Source organism: Rhinolophus sinicus, chromosome 6 (assembly GCF_057876585.1).
Source record: "Rhinolophus sinicus isolate RSI-liver-muscle chromosome 6, RSI-T2T, whole genome shotgun sequence".
In the NCBI taxonomy this organism is placed as follows: Eukaryota; Metazoa; Chordata; class Mammalia; order Chiroptera; family Rhinolophidae; genus Rhinolophus; species Rhinolophus sinicus.
In genome coordinates, this window is record NC_142506.1 from 34,258,251 (window position 1) to 34,280,192 (window position 21,942).

At 36.3% G+C, this 21,942-nt stretch overlaps 1 protein-coding gene across 2 annotated transcripts in view; it reads right to left on the reverse strand.

The window, feature by feature from the left end:
- The window catches only part of CPQ (carboxypeptidase Q), a 565,463-nt gene that overhangs the window by 397,414 nt on the left and 146,107 nt on the right, over positions 1–21,942 (reverse strand). For both annotated transcript variants that reach the window (XM_088799038.1, XM_088799039.1), the window contains exon 2: positions 15,483–15,945. In XM_088799038.1, the coding sequence (XP_088655164.1) occupies positions 15,483–15,912 (430 nt within the window). In that variant the 5' untranslated portion in view covers positions 15,913–15,945. The remainder of the gene's footprint in view (positions 1–15,482; positions 15,946–21,942) is intronic.

Below are 21,942 nucleotides of genomic sequence, written 5' to 3' on the forward strand. Positions count from 1 at the left end.
GTACATCATCTTCCCTCCAACATATCATCTATATGTACCGTTCAGAAATGCCCTACACATTACTTTGTCATATATGTGGTATGAAATAAATGTGGTATGATCACCAATAAAATGTACTTCTTAAGGTCTTCTTGGACGAATTCCTATGGAAAGTGGTCCCAAGAAAAATCTGACAATTCTTGGGCTCAATAGCAAGTAACAAGTGTTTAATACAGTTTAACCAAGATTTGACAATTTTACCTTCAAGTTCCTTCAAAAATACTGGGTAGATATCATCTGGTTCCAGTAGTTTATTTATAACCCACTGTTAATCAGGCCTTGAGTCTCCAATGTATTGTTATCAGTAATTGATCTAAAACCTCTAAGCCATCACTTCTAAAGAAGGCAAATTTTCTCTACTTTTCCCCTCAGAAAAATGTTTCAATTTGATGATATAAAGTTCTGATACTTCCTGGAAAATTTACATGCAGTTTTTCATGACAAAATACATCAAGAATGTAAGGAGTCCCGTAAGGCCTTGGCCTATTGAGTCCCCTCAGCCCCTGAAGAAATCAAAGTGCCTTCAGCTGATTGATACTATTGATGCATTTCCCCAAGAACCATCAAAATGGCACTCACTCTTAGGAACCACTTTCAATGTGAAATGCATCATAAAATTTTTCTTTACTGCTGTAAGAGTACAAAATATGTACTTACCAGCTTCTTCAAATGACTGTAAGTGTAAGAATACAATGAGACTGTCAAAGAGGACTTTTACAGACTAAGAAAAAGGAGTTCCAATTAAATCTGGAGCAATAAACTGGCTGCAAATACATCAGCCTTAGACTACTCTATTGGTGAGGCTATAAACCAGAAACTAGGAGGTGGGAAAGAAAATCAAGAACAAAGAGTCCAAAACAAAGAAAGAGTAAAATAAAGAGATGACTACAGAGAAAAGCAGAGACACAGAGAGAGATGAAGCAGAGTAAACAACAAAGACAGATACAAAGAGAAAAAATACAGATATATACAGAATTACAACTATTGAGAAGAAATACCTACATTTCCTAGTTCTATGTAATTAAGTTCAATACTAATTATAAACTTTTGATTACTGAACATATTTCTTAGATTCACCCTCAACATCAGTTATTAAAAACCTATAGTTATTAACCAATGATATTTTCTGCTAGGAAAAAGGAGTCAGAAATATTTGCTAAAGGGAAAGAAGAAATGAAATGTGAGCTATATAAGGGTGTTTAAAAAGGATACCTGGGTACTACTAACCTACATTATGTCATCATCAAGTCTCCAGGGACATTATTCATACTGCTAGAATTTCAAACAAACAAACAAAAACCTCTTTCTGAAAGATTTTTCCATAAACATAAACTTGGGTTATCATTAATGTGATCTAAAGGTCTGCCTATACTAAAGGCTACGCAAAGCAAATGAAAACAGAGATCATCCCTGCCTCCAGGAGCTTTGAAACTAAGACAACAATGACAAATATGTATTACATGAAAACTAAAACCATAAAAGTAAAAAGTAAAGATCTTACACTGTATAAGCATAAATTTAAGTGAATGACATAAGATTATGGGTGAGGAGGGAAATGGATAATGTTTAAAAAGTAAGAGAGAAGTGGTTTCCTTCCCTCTTGGAGAAAATGGCAAATGACCGAAATACCTACCTTAACCTCATGACTCATGTACAGGCAAGTATATTTTTGCTTTTAATATCAGATGCAGAGTGCTAGGTTAATTATACTCCTTAATTCACAGTATATCATCATCACTGGAATATTCAAGGCAAATCTCTTTTATTTCCTTGTTTCTAAACTTTATTTTTTTATCCCCATTCCTCATTCCCACCTCCACCTCGTGTCCTAAGTAGGCAACCATTCTAAGATGTTTTTTGTTTATCTGTTATCTTGTAAAATATTAAATATCATTCTGTGTGTATGTAAAATTGTATTTAGATGTATGCAATTGTATCATGCACACCGTTCAATTTTTCACTTTTTTTACCCAGTTTTATGTATGTAAGATCCATCTATGTTGCTATACATATATTAGTCACTTCCAATTTCTCTATAACATTCCCAGGGGGCATCTAACACATTTTACATGTCTATTCTCTCAGTGATGAATCTCCAGGTGGACCTTACAAATAAGGCTACAATACATAATCATCCTTGTGTATGTACCTTTAGGGACTTGTGTGGAAATTTCTTTGGGAAATATATCAAGGAAGTGAATTACTTGGTCATTGAGTATGAAAAAAATATTATATATATATATATATATATATATATATATATATATATATATATATATATATATGTTGGCTAAATACTACCAGCTTGCTCTCCAGAATGGTGCACCATGCTTCAGCCCATCAATCAATACATGAGAGTTCCTATGTCCTCACAGCCCCACCAACACATTTTACACTCCTGCTGTGAAATGACCTCATTATTTTTAAAATTTGCACTGTTCTGATACCTAATGTGTTGAGATCTCTATAAAATTGTTAGCTTTTAGGCTCCTTCTCCTTTCAATTGCTTATTCAGAGCCTTTGTCCATTTTTCTATTAGGGTTACTGCCTTTTTCTTGTTAATTGCCAGTAGTTCACAACCTACATATTAATCTCACAACAATTTTGGACAGTGTTAATATCTTCTCCCAGTTGCGATCTGTCTAACAGCTTTGTTCATGGTATCCTTCATGGAATACAAATTCTTAATTCTGATGCAATCAGATTCAGTCATGTTTTTTCTTATGTTTTCTTCTTTTTAAGGTGGGCTTGTGTGAGAGTGTGAAGGCACACAGGAGATAGATGTGGTAGCCCCATTCTCGAGGAACAGCCAAGAGGAAAATGGAAATACCTGAAAGATGTGGGCAGAAAGAGCCACAATGAGGCAAGGTGAAAAGGGAAGGTAATTGGGAAGGCATGACTTGGGACAGGACTCCGCCACATATTAGCTGTGTGCCCCTGGACGAAGTGCTAAACCTCCCAGAGCCTGATACCTGTAAAGTATGAACAATCCCTATCCCAAACAACAATGTAAGTAAAAGAATCTGCACAATGATTAGAGTATAATAGCAGGTACTCAATACTAAATGTGAGCTCCTTTGTCCCTGTCCTCCTCAGTCCCACTCCTGACTTGGTGCAGAGAGAGGGAATTTGCAACCTCTGACACTTTGGAATCAGATCCCTCTGCTGACCCCATACCTCCAAACTCCAAGCATCATCTGTAGATACAGGCCCTCTAGGGCACTTCCACTTGTGAATGAAAAAGGGGCCACATACTAAACCTGACAAGCTCAGGGCAGGCAAGCATGGCAGGCCCTACAAACTCAAAGGGACTGACATTAACCACATACTATGGTCTGAACATAAAAATTCCTTGGCCTGTAGCTTCTTTGACAAAGGTCTGTCTTAACCTTAAGTGATCCTGTCTATTGTCTTTTTGTATCTAAGATAACATACCTTTGTAATGTCAGAGTAATCTTCTTCTCCAGACCCCTCAGGGCACAACCTACCACACCAGAGCAGGAGACCACAGATCCCCTCATTATTATCCTATTCCTCCTAATACCATCTCTATGTGCTCTAAAATGTTAATTAACCATGTGATTTCACTGATATGTGGTATATAAACTAAAAACAACAAAAGAACAGACAAACAAATGAGAAACAGAAACTCATAGACACAGACAATAGTTTAGTGGTTACCAGAGGGTAATGGGGGATAGGGGGTGGGAGATGAGGGTAAGGGGGTCAAATATATGGTGATGGAAGGAGAACTGACTCTGTGTGGTGAACACACAATGGGATTTACAGATGATGTAATACAGAATTGTACACCTAAAATCTATGTAATTTTACTAACAATTGTCACCCCAATAAATTTAAAAAATAAATTAAAAAAAAAAAGTTAATTAACTATCCTGTACCCACCAATTGAAAAGAAGTATGTGCCTCTCCATTTTATTTTTTATTCAATCCCAGAGATATCCCTGCTTTGCTTTCTCCTGCCCCCTTAAACTACCACCAACAGATTTCATGTAACCTTCCTCCTTTGATTCTAATGTATAAAATAAGCTGCAAAACTGCCATTCTCTGGAGCATTTTCTTAATCTGTTGAGATTTTGCTTCCTGGCAATTGTTGTCAGTTTAGTTCAAATAAATTCATTAAAGTTCTCTACAGGTTTGGAGGTCTCCTACTTCAACATGCTCATACTGTGATTAGATATCAGACAAAGATTAAGCCCTAAAAAAGAAATAAAAAGGTGAAACTGCTATTTCCCTGATTAGACCATAGGAGTAAAAGAGGACAGATGCAAATAACTAATTATCTGATGATAGGAGCTTGTGTGTAAATTAGTTCACACTAAGAAATGAATTGCAAGTATCCACTGTAGAATGTCTTTCTTTGGTGGATGTGCTGGGAGTATGTAAGAAGGCTATTTTAGGTTCCTATGAGATGAATACAGTGAGAGTTTGGAATGAGCTTAAAGTGAAGCTTCCCAGACTTTCCGATCCATGCTGCTTAAGTTTTCAGAAAGAATAGACTGTGGTGAACAACCTAATCATTATTTGACTAATATTCATTTATCCTTTCCTATATGCCTTCACTTCAGATGTAAACCAAAACATTGTTATTTGGACATGACAGGGACAAATAAGGGCTATGGAAATCACATAGGGCTAAAGGAAGCTTGCTAGTTTGAGTATGAATGAGTTTTTACATATCCTTTTTAAATCTGTGATGTTTTTCACAATCTACCCATCAGATCAATGGATATTTAATATGGGTCTATTACATACCAGGCATTGAGTCTAGTGCTAAAGGAGATACAAAGGTAAGTAAGATGTGGCTTTTACCCTGGAGGAAGTCACAGTTTCTCAGAAGAGATAACCATGTGAACAATCAACTATAATAAATTGTGATCACTGTATAATATAAGCAAACAAAGTGCTATGAAAATAAAGATGAAAGAACAATTAAGTTTATTTACGTTTCGGTTCATGAAAGATTTTAGAAAAAAAGATCCATTTTAAATGAGTCTTTAAAACTGAGTAGGAATTCTACAAGCAGAGAAGGCTTGGGTTGGGGTGGGTTAAGATTAGGATTAGGGTTACAATTAGGTTAGCTGAGGTGTAGAAAGCATCTTTTAAGGCAAGGAGGTATAAACATGTCAAGGCAAGAGAAGTTAGGCCCCCTTGGCTACAGCATAAGGTGAGTGGCTAGGGAGGAATTAGACATAAGCCTAGAAATACAGCCTGGGGTTACTTTTTAAAAGGTTATAAGAATGTAAACTATACCCTGAACAAGAAAAGATGTTAAGCAAGGGAGTGATATAATAAAATCCATATTTTACAAAGACAACTGAAGCAGCAGTACAGGAATTAATTAAAAGGAGACTGGAGTCAGGAAGATCAATAAGGAGGCGATTATAACAATATACGCAGGTGATATTAGATCCTGAACTCGGATGTGACATGGGGATGGAAAAAAAGTCACATGTGACATTTAAGATGAGGCCTACGAAAGACAAGCATGCAGAATAGACAGGGGAAATAGTAGATGAAGTAGAACCTACTTTAATTTACATGGAAAACTTGACTATCATCTAGAATACTTCTCTTCAATCCACTAGGATGCCCAGAGAGACATGCCCTGCTTCATTTCATGATTACTGTCCTTATATTCTTTTCAGTCCTATTAAATCCACTATAATCCATTAGTTATAGAGGACCAAATTACTATTGGTGGTGTTACCTATACTATATAACCAATGGCTATCTTTTTTTTTTCACTTCTTTATTTATGCAAAAAAGTTATCATATTGTTATTAATAATGAAATGAACATGATGAAAATGAGCGCTATGTTGGATATGAGCAATTGGCATTCAATATCCATTCTAGCCTCCTTTAAATGTGTCCTTCTGTTTATGAAGACTAAAAAATATATATATTCCTGAGGCTTCCTATACTAGGGTTTTAGAAGTAATTTAAGTGTCACCAATTTTATCCAAAGTCTGGAAGGTAGAAATTAGATGGAGGCTGTTTTCTAACTGCTTCCATTATTTCAGAGACAAGCACACTTATGGAAATGTCTAGATTTTCTACAGCAGCTTTCCGATAAAGGCCACTGCTTAACCTAGGAAAGGTGAATAGCAATCTCGGTAGGCTGGTTCTACAAAATAGTTTTCAAATTCATTCCTGAAAATCTCAAATTACAGTCTGCATCACTAGCTTGCCTGTGGTTCTGTAACCCATTTAAAATCCTGTCATATACCTATATCTGCTTTAACTTTACACCAGTTAGAGTGGTTCCACAACTGGACATTAACTACCAGCTAACTCTACACAGTAAGCTCATTCTAGTGCAAACTCTACCTCTTCTTCCTCCCACTCCTAAATTGTTTCCATAAGGAATAGCCATGAAGTATACAAACTTTCATGTGAACCACAGCAGTACCAATCAGTGCCCAGAGCTCAAGATCCAAGTCTAGCTAGACTGGGACGTTCAGTTTGTAAGTGCAGTTTCAAAAGCAAGTCACCAACAAATCTGCAAACCATGGAACATGAAGCTGATGTCCCAAAGTCTGTGTAAGCTGAGCTAAAGAGGTCAGTTTCTTAGAGCACTCTGATAGAGCAGAGGGAGCATAGATTAATCAACTTTGCTGTTTTACCATCTTTTAACTGTATTCCACAGCCAGCCAATCCTCCTCAAAAATGAGAAATAAAAGAGCTCTTAAAAAGAAATAAAAAAGGAAGCGATGGATCAGGACAAACCATCTCAATCTGAATCAAATGACAATCAAATAATTTAAATCTTTACTATGTAATGAACTCCTACAAATCAATTAGAAAATCATTAAAGCATCTATAGAAAAATGACCAAGAAATATTCACAGATAATTTAAAGAAATAAAATACAAGTAATCAATAAACACATGAAAACATTAACCTCACCAATAAACAAATGAATAGAAAGTAAAATAATAGTGAAATATTACTTTTAGCCCATCGCATTGGCAAAGATTAGGAAAAGCACCCAATGCAGATGAAGAGGCAGGGATTAGAACATTAAGATACATTGCTGATAGGAGAGTAGATGTGTACAAATTTTCTGGAAAGCAATTTAATGAAGTGTATCAAGTGCCTAAATTATCAATATTTACATTAAATTTTTAATTAAATATATTATATTACACTTTTACATTGTATTATAAATAATTATAATGTATATTATAAATTTATATTATGTATAATAATTTATATTATAAATAATTTATATTATATATAATGCTATATATTCTACTGCATTAATATCTTAAGCAATTAAAAATATTAAGACAGAAAAGAGGGTTCCTAAAAATTTTATTGGCATATTTTTTATTTATATGAGCAGTTTCAAAATTATCTTTTGCAATTCTTTTAAGTCTTCTTAGAATATCCCAATCATTCCTCCTTTTCTAACATTTATAAAAAATATAAAAAACCCTCCTTTAAAAATCCATTCTTACCTCTGTGTTATAGAATTTTTATAGCCATATTATTTTAAACAGAAGGGAAAAAAAGGAAGAAGGAAATAATCTAGAGTCCAATAACAGGGCTTTGGTTATATTAATTATTGTATATTTGAATTTTGTAACCATCAAATTTTATTTCAAAGGATATTTATTAGTATGTGGTAAATGTTCATGATATATGGCATAAAGGACACAAATATATGCACAAATATATGATCTCAAATTTGTAAAATAAAAATATACATGCATATGGAAATATTAGAAGAATTAAAATATTAGCAATGACTGCAGGAAAAGATGACAGATGGTTTTTATTGTTTTTATATTCATGTACATGTTTTCTATGATGAGTAGGTATTACTTTTATAACCAGAAAAAAAACCTCAGCAAAAGATGATGAGTCAACAACGGGTCAACATCATCTGTATGTAGAAGGCAGAACTGTTTTTTCATTAATTCAAGTAACTAATACATTAAGGAAAGGGCTACTTTAAAAAATATACTGTTCCTTTCCTCAAACATTGAATGAGTAACTACTCCATACTGAGTATAGTGCTAGGTGCTGAGGATACACAGATGAGTAAGATTCAGTCCAGTCCTTCAGGAGCTCCCACACTAATAGAAAACACAGAGTTGGTAACATAATATTTTGAGAAAGCTCAATACCTGCATAGAGATGTCAGTCTCCATAGAGAATTAACAAGTACTCGATGATTTGCTATGTTTGGTTCAGAGAAGACCCACAGAGTTACGTATACGAGAAGAGCAAGAACATCCTGCCCAAGTTGTTCTTTCTTGCCCATGTCAGCCTCTCTTGGATTTGTCTGCTGATTCTCATTCTTTCACTTGGTCCGTTTAAATCTGATGTCTGCTGTGTTATTTCAGGATTGACTAGAGTTTATACTTTGTCTTGTCTTACTTCTAAGATTAAGTTTTGCTCAGCATTCATCTTATTTGGCCATTTGTATATCTGTCTTCTTTCAACTCCAGACAGCTCACAGAACCCTAACCCTGACACACAAATAAACTAACACATACTATAATACTCAAGTCAAGAATTGGAAAGTTAAAAAAATCACCTCTGATTATATAATCTTCTCCATAGCATATGCCTGGGAGAATCCTGCTCTCGCGAACTCTAGTTTCACTCATCCCATATGGATTCTCATAAAGATCACAGCCTTTTCAATAAAGAAGAGACCTTACAGATTCATATTCCAGCCATCTCTCACTTTTCAGGTAACAAAATTAAGGTCCATAGAGATTAAATGACTGGACCAAGGTCACACAACTAACATTTATAGGTAGCTAAATCAAGGATACAACATGAGTTTCCTGGGAGATGAACTCTGCTGCATACTACCTACATCTAGAAGTCCCATTATGCTGACTTCACATTATCTCCCGTGAGAATTTTTCCACACCTGGTCCAGCCTAACTCTCCAGTCACCTCATAGCTTAAAATAGTCCAGTTGCCAGACAACTGTTTATCTCCTTTGAGCCCCAGGAAATGAAGAATGGGGTGAAAGTGAGCCTTGGAATACCACAATAGATTCCAGTGAGTAAAATTCTCTTGCCCTGAGTTTTGAGGCCCCAGGAGCAATCGGTAACTTGGCTTAGTTTTCAATACCAGGCAGATAGCCAGGGAAGAGCAGGCCCAGGTACAGAATAGGAAATGAGGATAAGAAAGAAATGGGAAAACGTCCAAAAAGAAGGTACAAACACCAATATATTCTGCCATCACAGTACAGGTATTAGCAGATTTTGAGACAGATCTGCTTCAGTCAAATGTCTAAAAAGGAAAATCTTATAAATAAAAATAACGCTAAAATATTTATACGTAAGGCAATATAGTCTAATGACTAAACTACAAACTCTGGAATTTGACAATTGTCCATGCCTGAACTTAGCAACTTGGCCTCTTACTAGTTGTGCAACTACCTAATCTCTTGGAGTCTGGTTTTCACATCTGGAAAAAAGGAAAAAAAGAAAAAAAAAGCTAGACCTTTTAAGATAGTTGGGAAGGCTTCAAAAGAAAAATAATAATAATATAAGCTGATGCCTCACACAGATAAGTGCATAACAGAAGGCAATTGAACAAAACTCTTGGTTGACACTAGAGAACCCAGACTAAGGGATTCCCTAATACCTGAGAGGACTCTACCACCTATTCATGCAGCTCAGAGAGATCAAAAGTGGCCATCACAGTAGTACTTCCAGAATGGTGGAGTGAGAAACTTGGCAGATCTTCTCCCCTACAAAATACTTAACTAGGAAAAAATGTTTTTTAAAAAGTCACTTAAAAGTCTCTCAAAATTGTCCTAGGGGCAGAATAGTATTTATATATATATATATATATATATATATATATATATATATATATATATATATATATATACACATACATACATATATATAAAACACATCTTCTTTATCCAATCAGCTATCGAAGGACACTAGTTGTTTCCATGTCTTGGCCACCATAAATAAAGCTGCAATGAACATTGGAGCACATATATCTTTATGGATAAATGTTTTCAGATTTTTGGGGGTAGATACCCAGGAGAGGGATTGCTGGGTCACATGAAATAGTGCCATTTGCAACAACATGGATAGATCTTGAAATTATTATGCTAAGTGAAATAAGTCAGATAGATAAAGTCGAGAACCATATGATTTCACTAACATGTAGTATATAAACCTGAAAACATCAAAGGAATAAGACATACAAATGAAAAAACAAAAACTCATAGACACAGAAAATACCTTAGTGGTTACCAGAGGGTAAGCAGGGAGGAGGGTAGTAGATGAGGGTAAAAGGGATCAAACATATGGTGATGGAACGCGATCTGACTCTGGGTGGTCAACACACAACATGATATATAGATGATGTATTATAGAATTGTATACTTGAAACCTATGTAACTTGACTAACAATTGTCACCCCAATAAACTTTAATTTAAAAAAAACTAAATAAATAAATAATTGTCCTAAGGGCATACAAATGGAGAAACATTTATTCAAGAAAATCTACTAAATCTGAATTAGAATAATGAGAATCTGTAACATTTGGGCCATGGCTTGCTTCCTTCTCCCATTCCCACCCCCATGTTATGTTATAAAAACTGTTTATGGGCACTCTACTGCAAGTGGAATAAGGCCCCTTTCCTCTACCCAGCTCTACTCATATGATGAAAATACTACTCCAAGCCACCAAGAATACTAGAATTTTGATCACTCCTGTCTCAGCTTACTCACAGGTAGAGGTTCCATACGGGGAGAGGCAAGCTGAGGAGACCAGGAGCTACCACCCTCCCTGTCTAGCACCCACTGGAGATATCACTCTTGCAGAAGCAGACCACTATCACTGTGTCTATCTCCTGGACAGTAGCACAGAGGTTCTCCCAGGGAAGAAGCAAATGAAGAGGATGAAGAGCTTTTCAGTTCTTACCCAGGTAACTTTATTTGGAGCTAAACATAGAGAATTCCACACATAATGGTACTGTTGAAAATAATGGAGAACTTGATAGAAAGCAATTAGGTGGGTACTGGTAGCTTCATGATACTGCTAGTAATAAGCAAAATAGCAGAGCATTCAGAAGTTTAACAGAAAGAACCAGGGAAAGAAACAAGCAAGAAAATCCGCCCTGGTATCACAGTAAAACCTGGTGGTTCAAAAGGCTATTGTTGTATAGTTCCTACTTGGGAACAATAAAAACAGAACTTGGGTCAAACTTGCAAACACTCCCCAAGCTGTACCCAGATCCATCAACAAAAGGCAGAAGGCTTACTGGCAAAAGAGGCTTAAGCACAACCTCTGACCAAACACTGGCTAAAAAATAAGCTATTCTGATCTGGGGAAATTATTATTAAGTCAGGCTTAATAACAAAATCACATGCATCCTAGCAGGCCAGAGGCCATGTGCATGACCAAGGCTATGCCCTCTCAAGACTGACTGGAGAGGAAACTTCCAAGCTACTAAGCTCTGGCTGATCTTGGGGCAAAAACATAAACTCCCCAAGTTTTAATAACAGCCCCAAGCCACATAAACACCAAACAGTAAAGAGTAAAAAATTTGGCTAAAGGAACCTAAGCACAACTGTTCACCAATATGTGGCTTATGCAGACCTGGGGGTGACTCCTAAGGAGCCGGACTAAAAGTGAAAATCAGGGAAAATAAAAACACTCTGAACAGGGACATCAGAATTTGTACATGGTTGGAGAAATAGACTTCATAAAATTAATACAACCAAGTCATTAAACAAATAAAGGACAAAATAAAGAACCAAAATAGTATCACCCTCCAGTGGGTCTGGGAGGGGAATGGAGAAGAATCAGTATCCAGAGTTGCTAGGACATATTATTTAAAATCTTCAGTTTTCAGCAAAAAAAAATAATATTATGAAACAAGAAAGTGTAACTCATACATAGGAAAAAAGCAGGCAATAGAAACTGGCTTTGGGGGGCCCAGCTATAGGACATACCAGACAAAGACTTGGAAGCAGCTGTTACATTATGTTCAAGGGACTAAAGGAACCCATACTTAAAGGAAGGTATGATGACAATGCCTCATCAAATAGAGAATATCAATAAAGAGATAGAAATTATAAAAATGAACCAAATGGATATTCTGGAATTTAAAAGAATAATAACTGAAAAGAAAAAAATCAGCAGAGGGGCTCAGTAGTATATCTGAGCTAGCAGAAGAAATAATCTATGAACTTGATGATAGATTGATACAGGTTATATACAATCTGAAGAACAGAGGAGGGGGGAAAGGAAGACAAGTGAGCAGAGCCTAAGAGAAATGTGGGACACCATTCAGTGCACCAAAATATTCCTAATAGAAGTACCAGAAAGAGAAAAAAACAAGGAGGGGGCAGAAAAAATATTCATAGAAATAATAGCTGAAAACTTCACAAATCGATGAAAAACATTAATCTACACATCTATGAAGTTCAAAAACCTCCAAGCAGGATAAAAGCAAAGAGATCCACACCTAGATACATCAGAGTCAAAATGCTGAAAACCAAAAATAAAGAAAAAATTTTGAAATCAGTAAGAGCAAAATGACCCATTAAATACAAAGAAATCTCAATAACATTTATAGCTGATTTCTCCTCAGAAACAATGAAGGCCAGAGGACAGTGGAATGACAAATTCAGTGTTAAAAGTAAAAAACTGTCAACCAAGAATCTCATATCCAGTAAGACTCTTTCAAAATTGAAGATTAAATAAAGAAATAAAGATAGAAGAAGCTTAGAGAATTTTCTGCTAGCAGACCTGCTTTGATTAAAAAAAAGAAAAGTGAAAGGGAGATATTCAGACTGAAAGCAAGTGACATCAAACAGTAACTGGGATCTTGGGATCCTAGCCTCACAAAAATAAAAGCAATTATAAGGGAATACTATAAATAACTGTATGCCAACAAATTACATAACTTAGATAAAACGAATAAATTCCTAGAAAGATACAAACTACTATAATTGACTCAAGAAGAAATAGAAAATCTTAATAGATCTATAACAAGGAAAGATATTGAATTAATAGTGAACAATCTTCCCACAAAGAAAAGCCAAGGACCAGATGGCTTCACTGGTTCTGTCCACCAAAAACATAAAGAATTAATACCAATCTTTCACAAACCTTTCCAAAGGAAAAAACGACAGGTTAAGTTTCTGACTGATTCTTTGAGGCCAGAATTATCATGATGCCAAACCAAAGACATCACAAAAAAATAAAACTACAGACCAATATCCCTTATGAATACAGGTATAAAACTACTCAACGAAATATTAGCAGACTGAATTCAGTAACATATTAAAAAAAGGTTATACACCATAACTAAGTGGGATGTACACCAGGAATGCAAGGTTGATTTAACACCTGAAAATCAATATAATACACCAAATTCAATGGGGGAAGAATAGTCTTTTCAACAGATGATGTTGAGACAACTGAATAACCACATGCAAAAAAGAAAAAAAAACAACAGAAGTTGGATTCCTACCTCACACACGATATACAAAATTAATTCAGAGACCTAAACATAAGAGCTAAAGCTATAAAACTCTTAGAGTAAAATATAGGAATAAATCTTTGTGACCTTGGTTTAGGCAATGGTTTCTTAGCTATAATACCAAAAGCACAAGCAACAAAAGAAAATTTAGATACATTGTACTAAATTGAATAGACTCTTCTGCAGTAAATATTAACACCAAGAAAATGAAATGTCAAACCATAGAATGGGAGACAACATTAGTAAATTACACATCTGATAAGGGATGTGCATCCAGAACACATGAAGAGCTTTTACAATCTATAATAAAAAGTCAAATAGCCCATAATAATAAAAATTGGGCAGAAGATTTGCATACACACTTTTCCAAAGAAGATATACAACTAAGAATATGAAAGGATGCTCAACAACCTTTAGTCATTAGTGAAATGCAAATCAAAACCACAATGAGATATCACTTCACACCCAGTAGGACAGCTATAACTTAAAAGACTGATCATAATTAGTGTTGGCAAGCACTAAATTGCAAAAAATTAGAATACATTAGTGAAAATGTGAAATGGTACAGACACTTTGGAAAACAGTTTGGCAGTACCTCGAGAAGTTAAACATAGTGTTCTCATATAACCCAGCAATTCTACACCTTGGTATATACACCAGAGAAATGAAAACACATGTGCATACAAAAACATGCATGAATGTTTATAGCAGCATTAGTCATAAAAAGCCAAAAGGCAGGAAAAACCAAATGTCTATCAACTGATGAATGCATAAATAACATGTGGTATATCCATAAAATAGAATATTATTCAGCAATAAAAATGAGTTAACCACTGATACATGCTAGAACATGGATAAACCTGGAAAACATTATGCTACATGAAAGAAGCCAGCCACAAAAAAGCACATAGTATATTATTCCATTCATGTGAAATATCCAGAGTAGGGAAATCCATAAAGACAGAAAGCAAATTAGTATTTGCCAGGTCTTAGGAGGGAGGTAGAGGAGGTAACTGTTAATGAGTACAGGTTTCTTTTGGGGCTGATGAAAATGGTCTACAATTACATTGTGGCAGTGGTTGCACAATTCTGAATTGTATATTTTAAATGAGTGGATATTATAGTATGTGAATTATATCTCAATAAAGATATTTTTGTTTTAAAAAACTGATCATTTACTTCTCTACCGGGTCTTTCTCTTGGCATTAGAGAAATATTTCTAAAAACGTTTTAGAGAAGGTTAACTAGTCTCTATGAACTAGTTCCACTGCCATAGGAAAATAGTACATGAATACATTAAAGATTGACTGGTAGCTCACTGTTGACTGGTTATATATCTCTGATCTATGCATGTATATCATCTAATGAAGCTAAGCCAGAACGCTGATAAGCAAAAGTAGAACTCCACCCTGGATAATTCCTGGCATTAGAGCCTCAAGTTCTGTAAAAAAAAAAAAAAAAAAAAAAAAAAAATTAACTCAATTTAATTCAAGGCTCTGATCCCTATCTATTTCATTAATTCTAAGAAATTCTGCACAGTGAGGTCACTTGGAAGGAGTCAGTTTTTCTATCCTATTAACATATATCTCAATTTTCTACAGAATAATACTAATGTTATAATAAATAGAAATTATCAAGTGATAGGGCTGATAAGTTTCATGGACTAATAACTGTATATTCTTCATTTCAAAAGTGACTCTACACAATCAGCTTTCTTTAAGAAAATATACAGAAGAAAGTGAGGCAGGAAAAAGGAAGGAACAGAGTTTAACAGTAGAGAACTCATTAAGCCAATGCAATGGGAAATGATTACATTTTCCTTGTTATCATCCAAATTATAACATGAATCATGCATGCCATAATACATTATGTCATATGATATTAGTTTTATAAAGTACACAGAAAATTGACTTAAAAAGACAAATGATACCTTCTGGGGGAGTGCCAATGCTGCTGCCAAGACCCAAAATAGCCATCTTGTGCATTCTCGGCTCCAGCATCACAGCAGATTCTTCTCCCCTTTCCCAATGGGGTATTTTGACTGGCTCCAGGTGAACATTCTCCAGCCCATCATGCTTCAGGTTTTGGTACATGATTTGGATGGCTTTTTCTAGGCTCTTGGAGCCACTTAATCTGGGCCCAACAGTATCAACCAGAAGTGCCAGTCGCTCATAGGATCTGTTCTGGGCTTTACCATAAACAGCAAGGTTTATGATTGCTTTAGCAATATCTCCATAGTGGGCTATTTCTTCTTTTATTTCTTGAAAAGTCCTCTGAGACATGTCATTCCTGTATATAGCTTTGCCAGAGTTTAGAGATAAAAGGTGAACACCAACAAATGCATAAAGAAGGAACTTCATTTTGTTTCCAGCTTGTTTTCTTCCTGCAATAATCTATGTAAATAAGAAACACATTTTAGGGGGAAAGAATCTCACAGTTATCTACCTATAACCCAGGGATTCCTTTTTAAACAGGATTCCCATTCCCTTACTGCCTAACTCCTACCATCAAATTCAGGAAACATAAATCCCAAAAATGAAGAAGTAAAGATGCAATGATTGGCCTTATTAATAAGGCAGCATTTATTAAAACCATAAAATCATATGTTACCCTGTAATTTTGTTTAAAATATACTAAAATGTTAAAATAAGAAGATAGGTAGGAAAGAGAGAGAAACAGTGGTAGCAGTAGTGGAAGCAAGGATAGGGCTAGGACAGTTATCTGCTGCCCCTCCCTCTACACAGAGTATAATCCACATGGGTTTCAATGATATGCAAACCTCTTTACCTATGGAACTCATACTTTGAGGCCCTTTTTGATGTCACCTTTTTTTGGTGCTTTCCCTAACCACCCCCTCCACATTTATTCTTCACAATAACTCTATTATTCCTTTCATTTTACAAATGAGGATCCTGGAGTAGCAAGAGATTAAGTAACTTGCCAAACACACAAAGGTTTTTTTTTAACTCTAGAGCCCATGCTCTAAACAGTGCTACTCAAAGTATGGTTTGTGGACAAAAGTCAGTCCACAACTATTTTTCACTAGTCTTCAATAGATAAATACAGACATTAAGAGTAAATATATCCAGTTTTGTACAACAGAGTAGTCAATAGTCCCATGTAGCTATTTCTGTTTTAATTAACTTAAATTAAATATTTGATTTCTCAGTCATACTAGTTTTATTTCAAATGCATATAACAACCTGTGGTTAGTGGCTATTATACTGGGCAGCACAGATACAACAGTTCTATCATCATAAAAAGTTCTACTGGATAGCACTTGTTTAGACACCTCTATGGACAATTAACAGAATAACTATACACTGGTTAAACCTAACAATTAAAAAAATGTGTTAATCTTATGTCTCTTGTGTTTCATTTTCCTAATTCACTGCTATTGTAATTTGCAAAAGTATCAGTCTCAACAAATTCAAACTTTTAAAAACTGGTCCTTCACCACAAATAATTAGAGAAACACAGTCATGAACTACTGTAATATATAGATAAATTCCAACTTCAAGCAGTACATAAGGACTTTCAAAATATGGGCCAAATGAGGGTTTCTGGTCAAGATGGCAGAGTAGGTAAATGCTGTGCTTACCTCCTTTCATAACCACAGCAAAAAAAACAACTAAACTACAGAACAACCATCATTGAGAACCACCTGAAGTCCAGCTGAACCAAAGCCCTACAATTAAAGACATACAGAAGAAGCCACATCAAGACTGACAGGAGGGGCAGAGACACAGAACAGGTTTGTCCCACATCACTGCATTATCATTAAAAATGGGGAGGGAGATCTAGGCTGTGGAGGTACACCCCTAGAGGAGTGAAGGGCCCCACAACATACGAACCTCCCTAGCCCAGGGTTCCAGTGTCAGGAAGAGAAGTCCCCATAACTTCTTGCTGTGAAAACCAGCAGAGATTGTGGCGGAGGGAGACAGAGGATGGCTGCACTCCCAGGTGCACCTCTTAAATGGCCCATGCACAAACTTACTCACTGATGGACTAACTTGACCTGAGCTCCAGTGTTGGTGCAGGAGCTCAAAAGGCACTAGGCACTTATGAGGAGAAACTGAATTGTCTACTGCAGGACAAAGGCTCAAGGGACACTTTGTCCTAGATGGAGAAGCTGGCAAATGCCATTGTTTCTTTGTTGAGACCGCCCATCTCCTGGCGGGTGCCATATTTGAGTCTCCATCAACCTAGCTAACACTGCTGGCCCCATCTTGGTGATTCCCTGAGATGCTGCCCCACCCAACATGTGGACCCACCCAACCTGCTTCCAGAGGCTTTTCAAAACAAACAGCCTGTCTTGGCTCATGCTGAAGATTTTCCTAAAACCTCTCAGATGTTCACAAAACCCAAACAAGCAGCATCTGGCTTCAGCATGTCCCATACCATTAGCTGAGCAACCCTAATTCCGGCACTACTGATAGCTGGCCTAGGTTCGTGGCTTGGATTCTCCAGGCACCTCCAAGCCCAACACAGGTGGTGGCTGTCTGTGGATTGCTTTATGGTTCATAACAGGTGGCCCAGGACAGGGCACAGACTACAGCTAAAATTGGCCTATGGCCAGGCTCCTCACAGCAGGTCCAAGGGCTGACACACCATGTGGCCAGCTTCAGCCCAAGACGTAGAATCACCTAGCTGCCACTAAGGACAGCACACACAAAGGGCAGGATGGACAGAAACCAGAACCATGCTACAGCAAATTCTGCTCCCTAGGCTCAGCCCCTGAACAACAACTCCTCCACTGTAGTCACAGCCAGTCCTCACAACCAATCGTCCTCAGGGTCAATCCTTCTCACTGACATGCAAACAGCAAACAAGGTTTAACTGCAACAGGAGGGCAAACACAACCCACGCAAGCAATACACCTGGAGCACCCAGCTAGGGTGACCAGAGAGACTGTGCTACTTGGACCCACAAGACACCTATGACATAAGGCCACTCTACTAAGACCGGGAGGCATAGCAGCCCTACCTAATACATAGAAACAAACATGCAGAAGCAGCCAAAATGGGGAGACAAAGAAACCTGTCCACCCTCCCTCCCCCTGCCAAAAAGCAAAACAGAAAAAATCTCCAGAAAAAGAACTAAACAAAATGGAGACAAGCAATCAACCAGATGCAGAGTTCAAAACACTGGTTATGAAAATGCTCAGTGATCTCAGGGAGAACTTCAACAAAGAGATAGGAAACATAAAAATGGATACTGAAAACATAAAGAAGAACCAGTCAGAAATAAAGAATACAGTAACTGAAATGACGAATACTTCCAAGGGAATCAATAGTAGATTAGATGAAGCAGAGGACTGAATCAGAGATTTAGAAGATAAGGTAGCAAAAAGCACCCAAAAACAGGGGGGAAAAAAAGAATCCAAAAATATGGGGATAGTTTAAGTGGCCCCTGGGACAATATCAAGCATACCAACATCCGCATCATACAGGTACCAGAAGGAGAACAGAGAGAGAGAGCAAGGAATTGAAAACCTGTTTGAAGCACTAATGACAGCAAACTTTCCTAACCTGGTGAAGGAAATAGACATACAAGCCCAGGGAGCACAGAGTTCCAAACAAGATGAGGAGGCCCACACAAAGACACATTATAATTAAAATGCCAACGCTTAAAGACAGAATCCTAAAAGCAGCAAGAGAAAAGCAGTTAGTTACCTACAAGGGAGCTCCCATTAAGACTATTTCTCAACATAAATTTTGCAGGCTAGAAGGAATTGGCAGGAAATGTTTGAAGTGATGAAAAGCATGGACCTACAACCACCTGATTTCTCAACAAAAATTTTGCAGGCCAGGAGGAATTGTCAGAAAATATTTAAAGTGATGAAAAGCTTGGAACTACAACCAAGATTACTTTACCCAGAAAAGCTATCATTTAGAATCAAAGGATAAAGAGCTTTCCAGACAAGAAAAAGCTAAAAGAGTTCATCACTATCAAAACAGTATTATAAGGACTCTTAGAGGGATTTCTTTAAGATGAAAAAAAAAAATCAAATAATTACATAGGTATCAACAATTACTTTCAATGTAAATGTACTAAATGCTCCAATCAAAAGATAGGGTGGCTAAATGCATAAGAAAACAAGACCCACATATGCTGCCTATAAGAGACTCACTTCAGATTGAAAGACACACACAGACTCAAAATAAAGGGATGGAAAAAGATATTTCATGAAAATGAAACAAACAAATAGACAAAAAGCTGTGAGAGCAATATTTATACCAGACAAAATAGATTTTAAAACAAAGGCTATCACAAGAGACAAAAAGGACACAGTAATCCCCCTTTGATGTATTTATCCAGAAAAACCCAAAATGCTATTTTGAGGGGACATGTGCATCCTTATGTTCCTTGTAGCATTGTTTCCAATGGCCAAGATGGACAGGCAGCTTGGGTGTCCATCGGTAGATGAATGGATAAAGAGGAGCTGGTACATATATACAGTGGAATATTGCTCAGCCTTGGAAAGGAATGGGTTTTTGCCATCACTACAGCATGGATGGACCTGGAAGGCATTAAGAGGAGTGGAGTATGTCAGAGAGAAAAGGACACATGCAATGTGATTTCACTTACATGTGGAATCTAAAGAACAAATAAACAAAAAAAACAGAAACAAACTCATAGATACAGAGAACACTTGATGATCGCCAGATGGGAGGGGGTTGGGAGTGTTTGTGAAAAAGGAGAAGGGAATAAAAAGTATAAATCGGTTGTTACACAGTAGTTATGAGGATGTGGTATAATGTAAGGACTATAACCAATAATAGTGTAGTAACTATATATGGTGTCAGATGGGTACTAGATTTATTGGGGTGATAGATGGGAGAGGCATTGGGGACAGGGTGAAAAAGGTGAAGGGATTAAGAAACAGAAATTAGTAGTTATAAAATAGTCGTGGGGATGTAAAGTAAAACATAGGGAATATAGTCAATCATATGGTAATAAGTATGTATAGTGCCAGGTGGCTACTAGATTAGCCAGGGGGATCACTTCTTCAATGATATAAATGTCTAACCACTATGTTGTACACCTGAAATTAATATAAAACACTGAATGTCAACTGTAATTGAAAAGTTAAAAATCGGGGGGAGGTGAAGGGGTATTAGAGGTTCAAAACATATGGTTCCGACAACTATTTCAACATCATCTTTCCATCTACCTCTCTAGGGTGCATATATTCTTATACTCTCTCTCTCTCATACTCTCTCTCTCTCTCCCTCTCCTTCTTTCCTTTCTTCCCTCTCCCTCCCTTCTCCTCTCTCTCTCTCTCTCTCTCTCTCTCTCTCGCTCGCTCGCTCGCGAGCGCGCGCGCACATACACACACTAGATACCAATCACTTGAAATGTGGCTAGTCCAAATTGAGATGTTCTGTAACTGTAAAATATATATCTGATTTGATCTTTAATATCAAATACTACATATTTAAGTATGAAAAACAACATAAATATTTAAGTATATTGAATTAAATAAAATCTATTATTATGAATTTCACCTGTTTCTTTTTACTTTTTAATATGGCTAGTAGAAAGTTTTAACTTACATATTTATACTTGTGTTGGACAGTAATGCTTTAGGTGTATTGAATTTGACACCGTTATTCAGATACCCAGGCTCTTTCATAACTGAGTCTCTACATATGTGCATTTTCTTTTACTGCAAAGCCCTTCTGTTTATCCTATTCCTCTTCTTCTGGCAAAGCTCTCCATTCCTTTTTTAATGAGAATACTTAAAAATCTATTTTTCTGATAGAGCCTCTTCAAACAACACCCCAAAGTTCTGTGCATCATTGTCTGTGTTTCTACCATAATTAATATATTATCAACTAATACATTTTCTCAAAGTCAAATAGAGTAAATTATCACATACCTTTAATCATTGTACCCATATACAGGCACTCAATATATTTTTAAGGAGTGAATGAGCCTTTAAACTCTCTAGGAATTAGCTTCCTTACTGTATGAGAGTACTGGTCTTGCCTCCGTCACAAAAAGCTTTAGGAACAAACACCTGCTACCATATTTAAAATATTTTTTAATTATGAAAACTCCACATTACTGCTGCTTTCCTTTTTATTATAACTATATACATGCATCAGTTCTTGGTTTCCACAGTCACCATAATAATGCTTGTTTTTTTAAGCTAAATTTTATTACTCAATCAATATTTCACAAGATTGCAATGTATTCTTGAAAGTACATTTTTCCAATGTACTGTTGAGACAAAAAAAAAGTGAATAAGCCATCTATTAATTAAAACTAACCACAAGTATCTACTTCTCATTAAAAATTGTCTAAGCATTCTGCAAACATTCATTATTTCACAAAACATTTGTAGTGATGGATTAGAATCATACAATGACAGCATTGTGGAG